The 20,133-nt window shown below is 41.7% G+C and overlaps 1 protein-coding gene across 1 annotated transcript in view; it reads right to left on the bottom strand.

Annotated features, from left to right (window-relative positions):
• SAXO1 (stabilizer of axonemal microtubules 1) overlaps positions 1,074-20,133 on the bottom strand; it is a 135,568-nt gene continuing 116,508 nt past the window's right edge. Inside the window, 3 exon segments of the mRNA XM_021063236.1 lie at positions 1,074-2,068; positions 2,071-2,451; positions 12,526-12,728. Of these exon segments, the coding sequence (XP_020918895.1) occupies positions 1,449-2,068; positions 2,071-2,451; positions 12,526-12,728 (1,204 nt within the window). The 3' untranslated portion in view covers positions 1,074-1,448.

Here is a 20,133-nt window from a genome sequence, read left to right as displayed (position 1 = left end):
CCCAATGATGCAAACTAAGCCAATGGCAAGGTTTCTTGCCTGTAAACCAAGGGTTGAGCTGAACATTTCTTTCCCCTCCATGCTGCTCCCCAGTTCTCTGAGACCATGGAGTATATTTTACGGTTCTATGGTCTCAAAAGACAGGCAGGTGTCCCAGGTGTCAAGTCTCTATCTGAGGCTCACCCACACCTTGAGCCCATGTGACCCTGGCATAGGCCCTTCTGAACCAAGTCCTTCCTTGATTCTTCCCAACTTACATCTCCAGGGAGTTCCTGGTGTGGTTCAGCGGGTTACGAACCAGACTGATATCCATGAGGATGCAGGTTCAATCCCTGGCCTCACTCAGTGGGTTAAGGATCTGGTGTTGACGAGAGCTATGGTATAGACCAGCAGCCATAGTTCCAATTCAACTCCTAGCCTGCGAATTTCCATGTGCCATGGTTGCAGCTCTAAAAAGACAAGAGAACTCTCCAGATTACGTAGCCTTAGAATCAAACCTTAGGCCAAAAGAGGAACCCCCAGCCCTTACTCCAGGGCAGGATCCAGCTTGCCATTATGTCAAGTCTTGTGACAAGTCTAGTCATAGCTGTTGTTTTAGGACAAGCAGGTCTAGGCTTCTCTGGAACCAGTCCAAGGTGAAGCCATTTTCCCCAGGTTCTGAGCATTTAGAAGATCTCACAGCCCAAGGGCTGGTTGCCAACTGCCTGGTTGACAAAAGTCCCTTTTTCCCCTCCTCTCCAGACTCAGATCCTGCACTGCTTTGGCGGTGGCAGGTCCATGCTTTCCTGGGACTGCAATAGAACTTCTTTCTCCCCCTCCATCTCCCATGACCAGACCCACACCCCATCAGACTACTCTGTTCTTACTGACATGTCATGATGTGAAGAGGTAGAAGCATGCCCTATGAAGCAGCCCTGGGCACAGAGAACCCAAAACAAAGGCCCAAGGTACTCTCACCAGTATGGGAAGGCAAAGAGAGGTTTAGCCTGAAATTTCCCCAAAGGTCACAAGGAACACAGCCTGCTCTCTGCATATAGAGCATGTGGGGTAAACATACAGACCTGTAGATTCAATCCCACCAGAATAAAGTTTATTCTGTGGCACTTCATGCTTGGCAAGGGTTAATCATAATGTCAATGCATACAATGATTAAATTAATAAAATACATCCAGATGGGGCAAAACCTCAGAAACCAGCTTTGATTCCATGAGCACAAGGTAAAGGACCCAAGAGGGACCGACAGCAGAGGGAGGGGTAAGGGGACTAATTAGCCAGTGATTAAAAGTCATTTTCCTTGAGTCAAGTGATTCTCATTTTATTCAAGTGTCCTGGAAATGATGATGAAGGGGGTTTTTTTCATTTTGGGGAATTCTTTTTTTGTCCAATGAATAACTCAATCATCTGCTTTTAAAAGTATTGTGCAATTTTTAAAGTACAACTGTTAAAAATCAAGCTGACACAGCCAACTCTTGATGGTTGGGATTTTTCGGATCTCCTAGAGAAAGACGGCTGCTTCCCTGAGAGCCTATCTGGGAAACTGGCCTGTATATTCTATGCCCCAAAGCATCTGTTTCCTCAAAGATGTAGCCAGGGGGTTCGGGATATGAAGCCAGGCACCTGCTCACTTCCTTGGGCGTGAAGCTGATGGTGTATGTGGTCTGGCCCTCCAGAGGGATATTTCCTCGGGGGCCAGACAAGGAGGGCTTAAAACTTTTGGTAGCCATGGGTGGGTGGGGCACATAGTGGGCTCGAGTGGTGGTCAGGCAGTCCAAGGGCTCAGTGGGAAGGTTCAGCTGGGGGATGGGCCTGAGTGGCTCTGTGCGCATGCTGACCCACTGCTTGTAGTCATCTTTGGTCGTGGTGGAGCTTTCGAAGCGGCCACCCTTCTTGACGGAGAGCACCGGTCTGCAGGACTGAGCTGGGCCACCCTTAGGGTACGTGTAATGGGCCTGCGCTGTTGTCATAAGGTCCATCTTTTCTTCAGGAGGGACATAGGTGGCAGGAGCTTTGGAGAACATCTGGGGTGTTGGCCAGGCTTGGTATTTATCTCGAAACTCGGTGGTGGTAAGAAAGGTGTGTCTAGCCCACCAGGCCTGACTGGAGGTTTCAAGCTCTTGGCTGGCTCTCCCATCAGGCCCCTGTATGACTCTTTGTGGGTGGTGAGGTTTTCAAAGGGGATTTCACAGGGTCTGAACTTCTCCGGCTCATACACAAAGCGTTTCTCCATAGGGTGGGCTATGTAGCTCATCTTGTAGTTAGTCAGATCCTCCAGGGGGATGTTACAGAGTTTGGGCATGGCCAGAGGCTTACAGCTCGTGGTATTCACTAGGCCCTTCATGGAGTAGTCATCCTGGTGTGTGGTTCGACTATCAAACTTGGTTGATGTCGGCCGGTAGTTGTGTGGTGGACAAAGCAGTTCTCGTCTTGGTTGGTTCCAGGGTAAATAATCAGCTGAAAAGAAATCAAAAGTGGTAATTACTCATCAATAAAGTCATTCAAACTGCACATAGTCCAAAAAGCCCCAGAGCCACAAGACAGTCTCCAGGGAGATGTTCCTTGAGATGAAGCTAGAACAGAATAGATACCTGCCACCACCTCAACCAAGGGCTTGGTGTTTCAACTTGATGGGTTTTACATGCTATTGGGCAGAAGAGACAAGTTTTCAGGACTCTTACCATACCCACAATGCTGCATGCAAGTATTTTAGAGTGTCCATGGTCACAGGAGGATCCAGGGAATCTATTCCAACAGAGAAGTCCAACCACCAGCTTACCTAGACCCAAGAACAGTTTCATTCCTTGAGGGAGAAGGTGCCTTCTCCACATCAGCGCAGAGTGACTGGGAAGGAGCATGCGGGGCAGTGAGACAGGGGATTCATGACCTACCACTGCTGGGCCACCAGCCAGACCAACCAGGACTCCCTAGTCATCTGTGGGGTGACCACTATCATGGCCCCATAATCCACACACATGATCCACATAAATCAAATCTGGCACGCCAAGATTTGTTGGCTAGTGAGAGAAGGGCAGCAGCTGCCACCTGTAGAGAGCTTATTACATGATAGGTAATGTTCTAAACACTTTCTATACTAACTCTTCTAATCTTCAGACAGTCCTAATAAGGTGGGTACTAGCAAAATGTCCATTTTACAGATGCAGAAATAGCCCACAGAAAAATTAGGGAACCTTCCCAAGGTCAGAAGAAGAAAAGCCTGGATGCAAATTCAGATCCAGAATCCCTGCTCTGATCCACTCTAGCATCTAGTTTTGACAATTAAGGAATACCAACTATCATGTCAGCCAGTTAGGCTCGGGGCTTTCCATACACAATCTTATTTCATCTTCACTATAACCCTGTGTGGTGGATTATCTCCATTTTACAGATTTTCAAAAGGAAAGCTCAGAAAGATACCCAAAATTTACATGGCTATGGAGCTAAGAGCTGTAATTTAAATTATATAATTTACTCTGAAGTTGTGCTCTTCTGACAGCCCTTATCAGTTAGAAAAACTATTTCTCCATAGAGCAAAAGTTGGAATAAAAAAAAAAAAAAAAAAGACTAAGGACAAATAACCAAGGAAGATTTTTTAGGAGGAGAATCTCAGAATGTTTGAAAAATGAAAAGGCTTTGCCAGTTATATTTAGGGGGTGTCTGTCTCTGTCAAGAACTTCTGCAGGACTGGAATGGCCAGAGTGACAGAAGCACTGCATCCAAAGGAATCTGCCCTCAATATGGCCCCTATGCAAAGTGAGGAGCAGATGTTATCCTCAGCCAGAAGCACAGAGGCTTTCAAAGTAGCTTCACCACACAGATCCATCAATTATTAGATCCAAAGTAGCCAATACGGAACCCTAGGGAACTGAATCCACAGGGAATTCTCCTCCCTACAACTTTACAAAGGATCAGAACAAAAGCACATTTCCAGGAGTCTTTGATGTATTTAGCCAACACCAGTGGAGTCTATAAGCATGCCTATTTTTAAATAGCTTTACTGAGACTTAATTTCTATAAAATGTACCATCTTACATATGTGTTCAATAATTTTTACAGATACGTTATTGGTCAACTATCAAAAATCAAAATCTAGTTATAGAACCTTTCCATCACCCCCCAAAAAATACCCATCAAGCCCATCTGCTATCTTCATTTCCAACCCTGGGCAACAATTAATCTGTTCTTGGTCTCTATAAATGTGCCCTGCTCTAGACATTTCTTAAAAATAGAATTGAACAATATGTAGTGTCTTGGACTGTCTTCCATCACTAAGCATAATGTAATGGAGGTTCAACCCATGTATCAGTTCACTCCTCTTATTGTTGAATATTGCTGGAGTACATGGATATAACAAAAATTTTTTATCCATTCATCAACCAACGGACATTTAGGTTTTCACCTTTGGGCTATTATGAAAATTTCTGCCATGAACATTTATATACAAATATTTGTATTGATATATCTTTTCATTTCTCTGAGGTAGATACCAAGACACAGAACTGATAGGTTATATGTTCAATCAATGTTTAACTTTTCAGGATACCTCAAACTTTTCCAAAGTGGATGTGCTATTTTACATTACTACCAGCAATGTATGAAGGTTCTCATTTCTCCACATCATCAACACTCGCGATTATGGACTTTTTTTTAATTACAGACATTCTGTAGTGGACGTTTAGTGGTATCATATCATTTTTTAATTTATATTTCCTGATGACTAAAAATGCTGAGTATCTCTGAATGGGCTTATTATCCATTCATGTGTCTTTTTTGGTAAAATATCTACTCAAATATTTAACCCACTTTTTAATACAGTTGTTTGTCTTATTTTGGAATTATGAGAGTTATCTGCATATTCTAGATACATGTCCAATACCAGATGTGTGATTTGTAAATATTTTTCCCAGTCTATCACTTATCTTTTCATCTTCTTACTGGAGCCTTTTGAGGCACACACATGTTTTGAATTTTTATGAAGTCCAATTTTTTTTCTATCTCTAGTCAAAAAGAATAAAAATTTTAGCTCTTACATTTAGGTCTCTCATCTTTTTTGAGTTAATTTTTTTATATAGTGTAAAGCAGGGTCTAAATTCCTTTTTCTGCATGTGAATATCTACTTGTCTCAGCACCATCTGTCAAAAAGATAAATTTTCAGCTATTCTGGTTTGATTTTCACGTATAAAATTTAGGAGCAGCTAACAATTTCTACAACAACAACAAAAATGCCTGCTAGAATTCTGATAGGAAATAGCATTGAATCTATAATCAATTTGGTTCAAACTCCATCTTAACTGTATTGAATCTTCCAATCTATGAACATGGACTCACCATCTGTTTAGATACTTAATTTCTCTCAGCACTATTTTGTACTTTTCAGTGTACAAGTCTTACATTTCTTTTTTTTTTAATTTAACCCAAATATTTTATTCATTTTGAGGCTCCTGTGAAGAAAACTATCTTAATTTTGTTTTCAGATTTTCAATGCTAATAAAAAGAACTACAATTTTTATACATTGTTCTTCAACACTGACACCCTGATGAATTCATATGTTCATTTTAGTAGTTTTTCTTGGATTCTTTTGACTGAAAACAGAGACAGTTTTACTTTTCCCTTTCTAATCTAGATGTATTTTTTTTTCTTGCATTACTGCACTGGCTAGACCCTCTAATACAATGTTGAATGAAAGTGGTGAGAGCTGAATTCCTAGCCTTGTTCCCAATCTTAGGGGGAAAGCAGTCTTTCCACATTAAGAATGATATTAGCTATAAGGGTTTTCATGGAAGCCCTTTACCAAGCTGAGGAGAGTTTTTGTGGGTATCAGATCTTGTCAAACACTTTCTCCATAGCTTTCAATCATGTGAGTTTGTCTTTTACTTTATTAAAGTGGAATATCATATTAAATGATATACTGATGTTAAATAATTCTTGCATTCCTGGTATAAACCCCATAGCTTTATAATCACTGGTTCTGCAATTGCCTTTTAATTAAGAGAAAATTCTTGGTTGACAGCTTTTTTTTCCCTTTCAATACTTTGAATATGTCATCCTACTGCTTTTAGTCCTCTGCTGTTTCTGATGTGAATTCAGTTGTTATTGTCATTTCCCTGCATGTGATGAGTTGTTTCTCTGTTGCTTCTTTCCAAATCTTTGGCTTTCAACAGTTTGAGTATTATGTGACTAGGTGTGGATCTCTTTGCATTTTGTGTGTGTGTGTGTGGTGCTTCTTTGATGTGCAGGCTAATATTTTTCATGAAATTTAGGAATTTTGACAATTAACTCTTTTTCTCCATTTTGTTTTCCTCCTGAGGCCCCCATTATCTGTTGGTACATTTAATGTTATCTTACAAGTCCCAGAGATTCTGTTCATTTTTCTCAATTTTTTACTGTTCTTCAGATTGGATAATCTCTATTGATATTTACATTCTCACTGATTCTTTCTTCTGCCAGCTCAAATCTGCTATTAAACACTTCTAATAACTTTTTTGATTTCTGTCCTTTCAACTGCAAAGCTTTCATTCAATTCTTTTTTATGATTTCCCTTTATAATATTCTCTATTTGATGAGAAATTGTTGTCATACTTCCCTTTATTTCTTTAAGAATGATTTCCTGAACATATTTGTAACAATACTTTGAAATATTTAGGTCTGACATCTGGTCCTTTTCAGAGATAGTTTCTATTAACTGCTTTTTTCCTACTTACCGCACACTGACTTATTACTTTTTATGGTTCATAATTTTTGTTAAAAACACATTGTACATAATATGCTGAAGCAACTCTGGATTCTGATCTCCCACTGGGAATTGTTTGTGTTGTGTGCTTAGGGACCTAACTGTACCAATTCTATACAGTCTTATCTCCCTTGCAATGTATGGCCACTGATGTTTTTGCTCAATTTTTTCTTTCTTTTTTTTTTTTTTTTTTTTTTTTTTTTTTTGTCTTTTGTTGTTGTTGTTGTTGTTGCTATTTCTTGGGCCGCTCCTGCGGCATATGGAGGTTCCCAGGCTAGGGGTTGAATCGGAGCTGTAGCCACCGGCCTATGCCAGAGCCACAGCAACACGGGATCCGAGCCGCGTCTGCGACCTACACCACAGCTCACGGCAACACCGGATCATTAACCCACTGAGCAAGGGCAGGGACCGAACCTGCAACCTCATGGTTCCTAGTCGGATTCGTTAACCACTGCGCCACGAGGGGAACTCCAATTTTTTCTTTTTTAAACTAATTTTATTTTTAAGCCTAGATTCCTAAGATTTGTCCTATATCATCACAGTTTAGTAATCAGCCTATGATTATAGTTATACTTAAGTTATACAGAAGTTATACTTGAGCACCTTAAGCCACTAAGGCTTTCTTTCACCAGTTGCCAGTGGATCTGTGTATGGATTGCAGAACAGAGTCAAACACAGGCAGTTTACAAGTCTTTCTTGGTTTTTATTTTTCTGATGGGCTGTCTCATATCTCCTCTGCACTGCACTAGGCATCATATTCACCCAGGAAAGGTAAGTAGATAACTAGGCCCTTTCTCTGATCTCTCTTGAGCATGAACACTACTTTGTCTATACGCCAACTCTTCAAGACCACCAGAAAATGTGTGAGTTTATCAAGATCTACTAAGTGTCTGTCTCATCTGGATCTCCTTGTTAACTTTCTGACAGGTCTACTGGTCTTTTGCTTGCTCCAGGTAGTACTGCAACCTCTGACTAACTGCAGAAGTTGTCTCCCCTGATTTTTTGCCATTGAGATCACTATTGGTTTTATTGAAATGCCTGGGAATGCACTTTATTTCAATCAGCCCCTGATGGCAGCAGAGCTGGTTTTCACAGCCTAGCCTGCCCAGGCAGAACTACCACACAGATGGAACTTGGGGGGAGGGGTGATGGAAGCAGCCTCAGGATATAACACCACACAATCCCACTGTTCATAACAAAGGCTTAGTAGTTTTTCTGGAGTAAATGGTTTTCAATTTGCTGTATGCCTTTGGTTGATTTCCAGAGTCCTAAAATGGTTGGTTTTTTATTATTTTGTCCAGTTTTATTGTTGCTTTTTTGGGAAGAGAATTTGTCAAGCTCCTCACTCTACCACTCTATAAGTCCTGACATCCCCACCCCCAGGCACACTCTTAAGTTTATTTTAGGCTAATAATACTACCAACTATTTATTTTAAATTGGCTTCATTTTAATTGAAAATCTAATCTTTCTCCAAGAACCATTAATGGCTCTATCAGCATCTTGAAAGCATTAGGGGGCTCAGAGGGAACCATCTTGCTGAATATAAACCACATGTTTCCCCCTCAGACTTCAAGCCTCACTGAAATGGGGGCACCTACCTGTAGCTGCCTACACACTACCTCAAGGTGTATGGGGGTGGGTAGAACAGGGTTTTCCGGCCCTCTTCTGTGATGGATGAAGTGTTAAGAAAACAGGTTCCTAAACTGAAAGGTGCCTCAGGTGATATCTGCTACCCAACAATACAGTTGAAACCACACTATTATCCAACCTCCTAGCTTCCTCCACCCAGTGCATATTACCAATAACCCTCCACAGGATGCTGAAAATCTCAGAATTCCACATGACAAACTATTCACATGCCTTAAAAGCCATCAGTAAAATCCCTTCAGGGCCAGGGTGTCATGTGGGTAATTGGCAAGAACCTCTTTTAAAAGAGACTGCATTCAATAATGTGTCTTAAAAAAAAAAAAAAAAAAAACTGAGCTAAACCTAAAGCTGAGCATCAAGTAATTACCCTACTCTCAATCTTTCCAATTGCACAGTGTTTTGAAAATGTCAAAATTACAACCAAATGCTGTTGGAGCATATTTTACTGGTGGTTTTCTGGAGCCCAGTAAAGGCGCTGGCCCTAAGAGTACAAAGAGGAAAGTTTGCATATTTTTCCTATGGAACCATAGTAAGCAGAGCCTATAGACATAATATAGATGCACACATTGAAATACATATATTTAATGACTTTGGTCTTTGATTTCTTTCTCCTCATGCTTTGGAAGGAGAATCAATGTATAGCCACAAAACCATGAAGGGTACTATGGAAAAGACTTATGAAAGCAAATTTCCACAAGAGAAACAAGTCATCAAATGGGTGATAGACCAAGAGATATGGCAATGATGTGGCCCTTCAGATATGCATGAGGATGTATAGGACCAACCAAAGGGCAAAGTAAATATCATGGGTCTTCGCCAAGCTTCACTTCTACTCTTGGCCTGTATCCACAGAGTAACAGGCTTAGTGGGGAATGGTATAAATCTAATGTCAAACTGTGTCACCTGGAGCCCTTATAAACAATGATCTGGAACCATTCATTCATTTATTCCCTCACTAAATGCATCCTTGCTGCAGCATCCCCTGTGCTAAAATCTGACAATAAAGGGGGTGGGGGCGTTCAAGGGCAAGTTTTAGAAACCATTATATTATAGAGGAGTGATGGAAAAAATAAGCCATTGGCATTAATATGATATGGTAACTATTATTAAAAAAACTAGTAAGACACACAGGTTGCAAACTGACACCTATTCTAACTACAATTATGACACAATTCTAACTACAAATATGTTTCCTTTGGCTACAAAACCAATTTGTTTGTTTTCAAATATGAATTTCAGAGAGGAACTATGAAATCTACCCTTCAGTACATGTGTAGCCAGAACAAAACTGAAGGGTCTAAGCATGCCTGGTTCAGAGCAGTCCTGTTGATACTTGACTGATATGTGTACATTAAGTCTGTGTAAGTAGATAACCAGTACCACAGACGCCAGAAGTTTAAAAAAAATAAATGAGAAGGAAATAGAGTTTTCTCAGTGTTAACTTTTCTCAGTAGGGGAAAGTCAGCCATGATTCAGTTTTAGCAGTGGAAGGCTATTCCCTGGTTTGCGGAGGGCAATGTGAGATGTAACTGGAGAAGGGGAGGAATATGGGAGAACTAGAGGTGGGATTAAAGCTTAGGTATTAGATTGGGGTTTTTTTCTGTTTGTTGATTTTGGGGAGTATTTTGTGAGAGGCATAGGGAACCTTTCCTTTAAATAACACCACTGGACTTTTCTATCCTTGCCACCCCTCAGGAAAGCAAGGAGCCTTTCTCATCCCCAGACATTTCCTTACACCCTAGGGCCAGGTGGGGAGCAAAAACTGAGCTGAGGAGGCAGGTGCTCTGAAGAGTCATTAACTATGTCAAGATCTGTAAATCCAGGTGGCCCATAGGGAAGATGTGGAAAGGAGAGGATGGAGCTGGACGTGCCCTACTGGAGTCCCTGCACCCTCCCCCATAAAAGGTAAGGGCTCGCACTGGCTTTGTCCCTTTTTCCTGGCTGCTCAGTGTCCATTTTTGCCCTCCTATAAACACTGAATAAATAGGGAGACCAATGAGCCCTGCAGAGGCCTGTGTGCCACATCACCACACACCTGGATGTGCTGACTCCTTTGTAAATCACCTACTACTGTGTCTGCCTTCTTGAGGCTAACAGGCAAAGAAAAAGATCCCTGCCCTCTTGGAGCTTGCAGTCTAGCCAAAGAGACACACATTAAATTTATACAATGAATTATAAAATGAGGGATCACAAGTCACTCTTACTGCATCTGACAGGGTGTGTCTAGTCTGGCATGGAGGAAAGTCTGGGAAGCCCTGTAAAGTGTAATAGTTTAAGCACTCACTGAAGGATGAATGCCAGACAGGGAAGGGAGGACGGCTCTCTCAAGGGGGAAGAGCAGTGCGAAATGCCCCAAGACAGAAAAGAAATGGAGGAAAGGATCTGAAAGACATTCCAGTGGCCAGGGCAGAGGAGCTCAGGGTGGAGGAGATCAAATCTGGAAGGCACAGAGGAGTTGGTAAAGGTTTGGGGTTTTATCCTAAGAACCATAACAATTATTTGAGGGGTTTTAAGCAGAGAAGATTGCCATTTTCAAAAGTCTTCTCTGGTTCCTTTCTGTGGACAATATACGTGAGTCGACAAGACTAGAGAGATGTTCAGGTGGGGTGTGTCTAGGTGCAGACATGGGGAAGGCAGGGTTAGGTTGTTGCCTGGACAGAGCAGCAAAAGGACAGAAGAGAGAACATAAATGATGGGCAGCCCTGATACAACATGGAATAGGCCACATGGAAAAAGACACAGGAGAGGCCAATGGTGAGAGGGAAGGTTCAGGTACCAGTGGGCTGAGGTCCCAATGAGGTCAAGGACTGTTATGGTGAGAGTAACAAAACAAGCCAGAAGGACCAGATATTGGAGTACATGAAGGGGGAGCCATTTGGTGGCATGACAACCTCCAGAATGTGGCTTGGCTGATGTGGCTATGGCAGAGTAGAAGAGGGTGACACTAAAGATAAGGTAAAAAGGCAAAAAGGCAGAGAAGCTCAATCACATGCAAAATCTTCCAGAATGATAGAGTTAGAGATCCTGGAAGGACTTTAGGAGGATTCCTACATCCCCTCAAGCCTCCCCATCTCCCCTTAGTTAAGTGTCTGGCTTGGCTAAAAAAAAGCCACCGTCATCACAGTCATTTATCAGTCCACAGACATGGGATAGGAACGGCTCAGCATGTATTCTTAGGGAAACCACGTGCATCATAATCAGCCCAGTTACTGATCACAAAACTGGCCTCCATCCCTATGGTCTCAGCCTTGTGGCTCATGCTCCACAGAGTAACTGTACCCTGCAACCACAGCATCCATCACTCCATATCCTCTCTCTCTTACTAGACTAGAAAGTAGAGGGCAGACCATTGTGCCTCCTTCACAGCTCCTAAAGCCATGACTGGAATGCAGCAGATGCTCAATAAAGAACAAACCCATCCCATTTATATGAAGTTCAAAACAAGCAAAACTAACCTATGACATTAAAAGTCAGCATGATAATTCTATCCTGGTGGGGATAGTAAGTGGATGGGGGTATCAATGCTGTATTTCTTGATCTAGGTCCTGTTTACATGGTATTCATTCAAAATTCACTGGTCTTTATAGCTATGTATTTGTACATTTTTCCATATGGTACCTTTCAATTTTTTAAATGAATCAATCAATCAGTGATGGAACCCAACTTAGTTTAAACAAGGAATGCTTCCCCACTATAAGATGGGAACAACAAGCTGAGACAGGCGTTGGCAAATATTTTCTGTAAGAGGCCAGATATTAACTGTCTTGGACTTTGCACGCTGTATGGTATATGGCACGGCTATTCAATCTTGCTGCTGTAGCACAAAAGTAGCCACAGATAATACATAAAATAAATGGTGTGGCTGTGTTCCAACAAAACGTACTTAAGAACACTGAACTTAGAATTTCACATAATATTCACATGCCCTAAGATAATAGTCTCTTTCTCATTTTTTTTACATCATTCAAAAACTTAAAAAGCATTCTTAGCTCTCCAGCTATAGAGAAACAGGCTGCAGGCCAGATTTGGCCACTGAAAATACTCTGCCCAACATCTACATTACCTGGGTGTGTAGACAAAACCCATTTCCTGGCCAGCACACACAAGTACAGGCAACCTTCCCCCCAGCCTGCCCTTCAAGCTCTCCCCCACCTTTATAAGTAGGCAGACACTCCATCTTGTCACCACATGGATATTTACTGTCCCGAGGTTTGATGGGGTCCACTCGGCAGACAGGGTAGGGGTTGTAATCTTGCTTATATGTTGTGAGCAGATCCATAGTCTCTCCACTTGAGACGAACTGGTCAGGCTGATGGATCTTCACTGGTAACACTTTGTGAGGCCCAAAATCTCTCCTGTAAGGGAAATTAGCACATGCCATGTGCTTATTTATTGCACCTGCAACAAAGCCATAGTTTCCATCTCATTCAGTTCTACAAATACTTGCATCCTCTCCTCTGTCCCTTAACTGCTCTTCCTCCTCTGTTCCCCACTTTCAAGAAAGACACCACCATTCACTTCACACCTAAGTCAGACCCCTGGACAGCATCCTGTTTCTGCCCCTCATGGCTCCAGACAGTCATTCACCAAGTGCACAGTCCTTATAGGTTTATCCTTCCCCCTCAGCTCAGACTCTGACCATTTCTTACATGGATCATGTGACAACCCATCACCCTGGATTCCTGCATCATTCCCACAACTCCTACTTCAATCCTCAGAGTGAGGCCAGAATTAATGTTCTAAAACCAAAACCACACCATTTTACTCCCCAACTTAAAAATCTTCCAGATAAAGCCCAACTTTCTAGCATAGTATGTAACATTCCTGGACCTGCCATAGCCTTCCCCCCTCAACCACACCTCCCGTCCTCCACCACCTGCCCCCATCACACTGCAGCCACCCTGGACCCTGAGGACTCTCAGTACCTGCTCTCTCCACCTCCTCCCCCAAACTGTTTGCTATGAAACCAATGTCTATTTTTTAGATCCCACCACTTTCTTCTCTGTGCTCCTGCTAGTATCTATTGCCTTCCTCTAACTGATCTTACAGAAAACCCAGCAGAAGAGGAAAATAGACAATATATCTTTCTCATTCCCTGGCATTGGCACAGCAGGGTATATGAAAACAATGGGATAGAGAAGAGTAGGATGGTCTTTCCTAAACAGAGATTACGGTGCACTCTCTCCTGGAAGCAGCTCACAGGTCCAAAAAGGTCAAGAAGCTTGTGCACCACGACGAAGCACCCTGTGGTACCAGGGCTCAGCCTGGGCACACATTGCTCATTAGGCTGGTCTCAGTCTCCCACTGCCCAGTGCAAATTCTCTTCAGCAAACATCCCCTCCCCCACCCCTGCTCCAGCTAGCTTCTGCTTTACATAACAGCTTGTTTTTGCCTGGAACCCATTTATCCAACTGGACAAGGAGAAGGTAGTTTTTCCCTGTTGGCACTTGCCAAAACAGCCCCGCCAGGGGAAGGGGAAGGCTTCCGGACAGGAAAACATCAGGCCCAAACACCAATAAAACCGACTTCCCAGCTGAAATCTGGAGCAGAATTACAGAGCCATGCTTGACTAGCAGAGGTAACACGCTCCACTGTAACCTGTCTTGCATGAATTATACACATGGTTGTCAATAAACCCAAACTGGGGCCTGAAAATGCTTGGCAGGATGGGAGGAGGGGGTTAGGAAGCTGGAGAATTAGTCTCTCTGGGGCTTGAAGCGGGAAACGGAAGATGCTCCAGTTGAACTCCCTGTAACACCCTCTGGGTAGGTTTAAAAATACATATCGGCAGCAGTTAGCCGGGTCAGGCCCCATGCTGGCAAACAGCAACAGGAAGTTGAGTGACCCGAGGTGGCTGGGAGCTGACTGTGTAGGTCTGGGTTTATGGAAGGAACAGGCTAGCAAGAACCCAAGAAGCAGCTCCCCGCTCCTACCCTTCCTAGTGTGCAAGCACTGCACGCTAGTGTCTATTCGGTGCTAAAGCAACGCCAAACCCCAGGCTGCAGAGAGAAATGGAAATGCCCAGAAGGCTGGCTGCAAACCAGTTAGTAGTAAAGCCGCTGTCTTCAGATAGTCTTCGTTCTCAGGGGAGGGCTCCCAAGGGGAAGTGGCTCTCCTCACTCCCCAAAGGGATGGAGCAGAGTCAGAGGCAGGCTGAGACCACACAGCACTTTGAAATCCTACATTCACTGACGGCTGCCCATGGGTTCAGCCCTCTCAATTCCAAGAAATTATCTGGAAAAAGCAGAGGCAGAGGATGAGGAACAAAACTGAATGCCCAGGCTGCCTCATGGAGCCCTCTCAACCCCAGAGCCGCTAGGAGCACTTTCCTGTCACTGGCCTCCCACCCTGGAACCCTGCACACAGGCACCCACATCCTCTTCTATTACTTCTACTGAGGGAACCAACTTCCCCTCAAAGATGCTGTGATGTGACCATCCTACATGTGCTGTCAAACTCTCTGGCAACTACAATGTGCTTAACGCCCCCGTTCCTGCTGTTTCCACAGGAAAACAACAGATAAATGTCCACAATCAAACTCATCAATTCATGGACTTTCCTAAAGCTGGTTTCTCAAAAGCAAAAGATGATGCAGCAAATTTCTTCTTCACCATGTTTAAAGAAACTGTTCATGGAATCTCCTTCTTCAGTACAAAATTCAAGTTCTTTTGTGAAAGTACAACTACGGTTAAATTTATTAATCAACTATAATTAAAGCAAATGCTCTTGATGTGGGGGGGGGACGGTAAGAGGGGTGGTCTATCTCTGAAGAGAGGAAAGAGTTGAGAGTTTAATTCATTTCTCCTCCACCTAAAAATATTTACTGTGGCTCAAGAGTGAATTTAATCAGAATTTATGTGTTTCCTCATTACATCTTTATGCTGAGACATTTACTGAAACCTATCATTAACCACAACATAACTGCATGTCCCCAACCTCACATAATCTTACAGCCTTTAAGTTCTCATTAGAGAAAAGTCTTTTATCCTTCCCAGAAACTGTTCAAATTAAGTAGCTTTTCCTTTTTTAAAAAAACACTCCCTTCTCTTCCTGTGGTACATTTCCTCATCCCTGTGCCCATTCTGACTATGATATGAACCAAGAAAAAAATTGGTCATGGATGTTAAGCTTCTTTTAGGTGGGTAGCCATAAAAGTTATCTAGTATGGAGGTCCCCTGAGTTAAACTCTAAGTACAGGTTGACGAGAACCTGCTGTGAAGCCATAACAATGCGGCTTCCAATCATTAGGCAAAGCTAAAGGAAGGTGTTTGACAAGAGTCTAGCCAAAGGAAAGAAACTAGAACATAATAGCTAACTAGGGTCATGAGCCTGAAAGAGGGAAAAGGATATTTTCACTATGATAAAGGAGCTGCACAATACTTTAAAAAACTATTTTAATGTTTATCTAAAGAAAACTTTAAATTTGTGAGTATACCCAAATAGTTAAGACCTATTAAATGGAATCCACTTTAAGAACTCCTGCCCAAAAATAAGCCTATGCCCTTACAGCCTATTTATCTATACCAAAGGAGACCAGAATATACAATGGAGAAAAGACAGTCTCTACACAAAGCAGTGCTGGGAAAACTGGACAGCTACATGCCAAAGAATGAAATTAGAATATTCTCTAATGACATATACAATAATAAATTGGAAAATGGATTGAAGACCTAAATGTAAAAGCAGAATCAAAAAACTCCTAGAAGTAAACATAGGCAAAATACTCTTTGACATAAATCGTAGCAATAATTTGGGGGTATCTGTATCCTAAAGCAAAAGGAGTAAGAGCAAAAATAAACAAAGGGGACTTGATTAAACTCAAAAGCCTTTACACAGAAAAGGAAACCACTGACAAATGATAAGACAAAACCTACTGAATGGAAGGAAATATTTGTAAATGATATGACCTATAAGGAGTTAATATCAAACATATATAAAGAGCCCATATAACATCAAAAAACAACCAATCATATGGGCAGAAAACTTGAATAGACATTTTTCCAAAGAAGACGTACAGATGGCCAACAGGCACATGAAAAACATGCTCAACACTACTAGTCATCAGGAAAGTGAATATCAAAACCACAATGAGATATTACCTCAAACCTGTCGGAATAGCCATCATCAGAAAGAACATAAATAACAAATGTTCTTAGAGAAGAGGATGTGAAGAAAAAGGAACCCTTGTACACTGTAGGTGGGAATGTAAGCTGGTGCTGCCACTGTGAAAAACAGTATGGAAGTTTCTCAAAAAACTAAAAATAGAATAATGATAGGAGACAGCATTTCTCCTCCTGGGCACACATTTGAAAGAAAACAAGGTTCACAGCAGCAGTATTTACAATTGCCAAGCTATGGAAGCAAACTGAGTGCCCATCAACAGAAAAATAAAGAAGATGTGGTGTATTTATAGAATGGAATACTACTCAGCCATAAAAAAGAATGAAAATTTCCCATTTGCAACAACACAGATAGATTTGGAGGCTATCGTTCTAAGAAATAAGTCAGACCGAAAAAGACAAATACTGTATGCTATCACTTATATGTGGAATCTAAAAAATACAACCAACTAGTGAACAAAAAAGAAGTAAACTCACAGATACAGAGAACAAACTAGTGGTTATCAGTGAGGAGAGGGAAGGGGGAAGGGCCATATAGAGAAGGGGGATTAAGAGGTATAAACTACTACACACAAAATAAGCTACAAGATGTATTAAACAATACAGCCAATATTTTATAATAACTATAAATGGGAATACAGCCAATATTTTATAACTATAAATGGAGTATAACCTTTAAAATTATGAATCACTATATTGTACATCTGTAACATATAATATTGTATATCACCTGCACTTAAGTTTAAAAAAAAAAAAAAAAAAGTTCCTCCTCTTGGCTCAAAGCCAATCCCTTCACCCCCTGCCCTAAATCTCCTCCGTTTTTCTCAAGGACCCCTTCTGTGGAGCCCATCATTGGTTTAACCTTTCCCTTCAACTGGCTCCTTTCTGTCACTCTTTAAACATGTTCCAATCTTTCCCATTTTTAAACGGAAAACAATAAGCAAAACTCACTGGAGTCCACTCCCCTCCATTCTCTCCCCTAGAAAGGACTACAGACTTGCCTTCCTCAACTCCTACTCATGCTCCACCCATCAAATCTGACTCTACTCACTCCTTGCTCAGGCAAAGGTCTCCAAAGTACTACCTTATTTTCAAATCCAGTCACTGGTCCCCAGGTCTTTATCCTCAGGCCCCATCTCCATAGTGTCCACTCTCTCTTTTCTGTAATACTCTCTCCTCTAACTTCTTTGATACTTCTCCTTAGGATTTGTCCTCCTAATCCCTTCTCTGGGGTTTTGTTCTTTATAGTTGATTTGATTTCATTACTTCTGCCATAATTCTGAAATTCCTGGAGTACAGGAACCATCTAAGGAAACCATTATGTTACTGTAGGCAGATTGGGAACCATTCTAGCACTGAGAAAGATGTCTAGGCTGATTCAAAGGGTTTGATTCATGCCCCTGACCTGATAAGGACACAATGAGTCCTCCTTATCTTCACTGTGGCAGACAGGATTTCAAGGATATGTCTCCAGGATCTGAGTTAAACAATACGGACATCCCTTGGTAACCAGTATCCATGGAGGATTGGTTCCTGGACCTCCTGTGGATAGCAAAATCCACAGATGCTCAAGCCCCTTCTGTGAAATGTTGTAGAATTTGCATATAACCTACAGAAATCCTTTTATATACTTTAAATCATGTCTAGATGATTTACAACATCCAATACAATGAAAATGCTATGTAAATGGTTGCTAGTATGTAGCAAATTCAATTAACTTATGGAAACTTTCTGGAAGTTTAAAAGATACTCTCAGTGCACAGATGTGGAGCACACATATATGGAGAGATGACTGTACCTGTCTACTCCTTCATCCGCTCAAACTCCACTAAAGCTGAGGATAACATCTGTCATTGCTTTATACAAACTCTGAACAAAATATGAAAAACAACTACCTGTGAGCACTAAAGAGCAACCAAGATAGGCAGATTCTGGAGCAGAACCAACAGGTGGAAGAAGGGAATGGTATTGGGTGAGTCTCTATGCTAAGTTTCCATTTTTTTTTCAATGCTTTCAGTCTGAAAGCAGGCTCTAGTCTGTGCCAGGCAGGGCAGCTAAAATGTCAAGAGAAAACCCTCCATCCTTGACTGAAGAACCATAGGATGAAAGTTTGAGGCAAGCACAGATGCTGGAAAGGGAGGAAGGAATCCTGAAAAGACAAATTCTGCTTATAAACTGGCCTCAAATCTCCAGGTGACCTTGCCTTCATGAGACAGGACTTCATGCAATCGTGCTAAAGATAAAGAAGTGAACTGAGATAAAAACTGCCATCCAGGACACTGAGTTTGCATTTTGAGTCCAATCAATTTACTACCTGCTTTTAAAAATGCACTCTTCAGAGGAATGTAAAAAAAATCCAGTCTCCACAATGTACAGTAACAACACACAAGATCAACCCACAATTATACACACAGAAAATATAACCCACTCTCAAGGGGGAAAAGGGGATAATCATATGAAGACCAACCCCAGTAAGACCCATATGTTTCCATTAGTGGGCAACGATTATAAGCAGCTATTTTAATTATGGCAACTAATGGAAAATAAAGTTACAATGAATTAAAAGACAGGAAATCACAGAAGAGAAATAGAAATTATATGGAAAAAGAACCACATGTAAATCTGAAAGCTGAATGAAAGACACAATATCTAAAATAAAACATTTGGAGTTTCTGTCGTGGTGCAGTGGAAACGAATCTGACTAGGAAACACCATGAGGTTGCAGGTTCAATCCCTGGCCTTGTTCAGTGGGTTAAGGATCTGGCGTTGCTGTGAGCTGTGGTGTAGGTCTCAGAAGTGGCTCAGATCTGGCGTGGCTGTGGCTTTGGCATAGGCCAGCAGCTACAGCTCCAATTAGACCCCTAGCCTGGGAACCTCCATATGCCAGGGGTGCAGCCCTAAAAAGACAAAAAGACAAAAATAATAAAAATAATAAAAAATAAAATAAAACATTCACTGAATGGGCTTAATAACAACATGGAGATAGAGGAAAAAAGAAAGACTCAGTGAACTTGAAAACAAACGAATTGACACTCTCCAATCTGAAGGAAAGGGAAAAGAAATGACTGGGAAAAGAAATGAACAGAGCCTCAAGGATAAATACTAGAGGAAAGAATGGTCAAAACTGTCCCAAATTTCATCAAAGACACATTTCAAAGGCTTTTTTACTACAAGCAAGTCTACTACTGATTCCCTTTACAAGTCTTAATTAATTCTCAGGGCCAGTCAATAGAAGTGAGAAAGTGTATCCCTAGGAGTAGAGCTGTGAGTAGAGAAATATGTCTTTCAATAGAAAATGTGTAATATTCAAAAAAAGACTCAAGCCTACTATCAACTTTCTTGCTTATTTCCTGGCTTTTGGGAAGGATTATAAAAGCCCTTTCCCTTCTAGCTCTTCCTCCTCACTCTTCTATTTGCCAAAAAGTCCTGTCAGTAAGTGAAGGAATCTGTGCCACCAACTTTCTGCTTCCTCTGCAGCCAAAGTCACCAAGTGTGAACCCAGTTTAATCCTCCCCCTGGGCACCTCCCTTTCACCCTACCCATGGCCCCACTCCCTTTAGAATAAAGGTCTAACACCATCTTGAAGACTCACCACCTTATTCTGAGGCTATTTGCTTTACCTATCTTTAGGGATCTCGCT

The sequence above is a fragment of the Sus scrofa genome, chromosome 1 (genome assembly GCF_000003025.6).
Source record: "Sus scrofa isolate TJ Tabasco breed Duroc chromosome 1, Sscrofa11.1, whole genome shotgun sequence".
NCBI classification, from domain to species: Eukaryota; Metazoa; Chordata; class Mammalia; order Artiodactyla; family Suidae; genus Sus; species Sus scrofa.
This window is presented reverse-complemented; position numbering and strand designations above follow the sequence as displayed.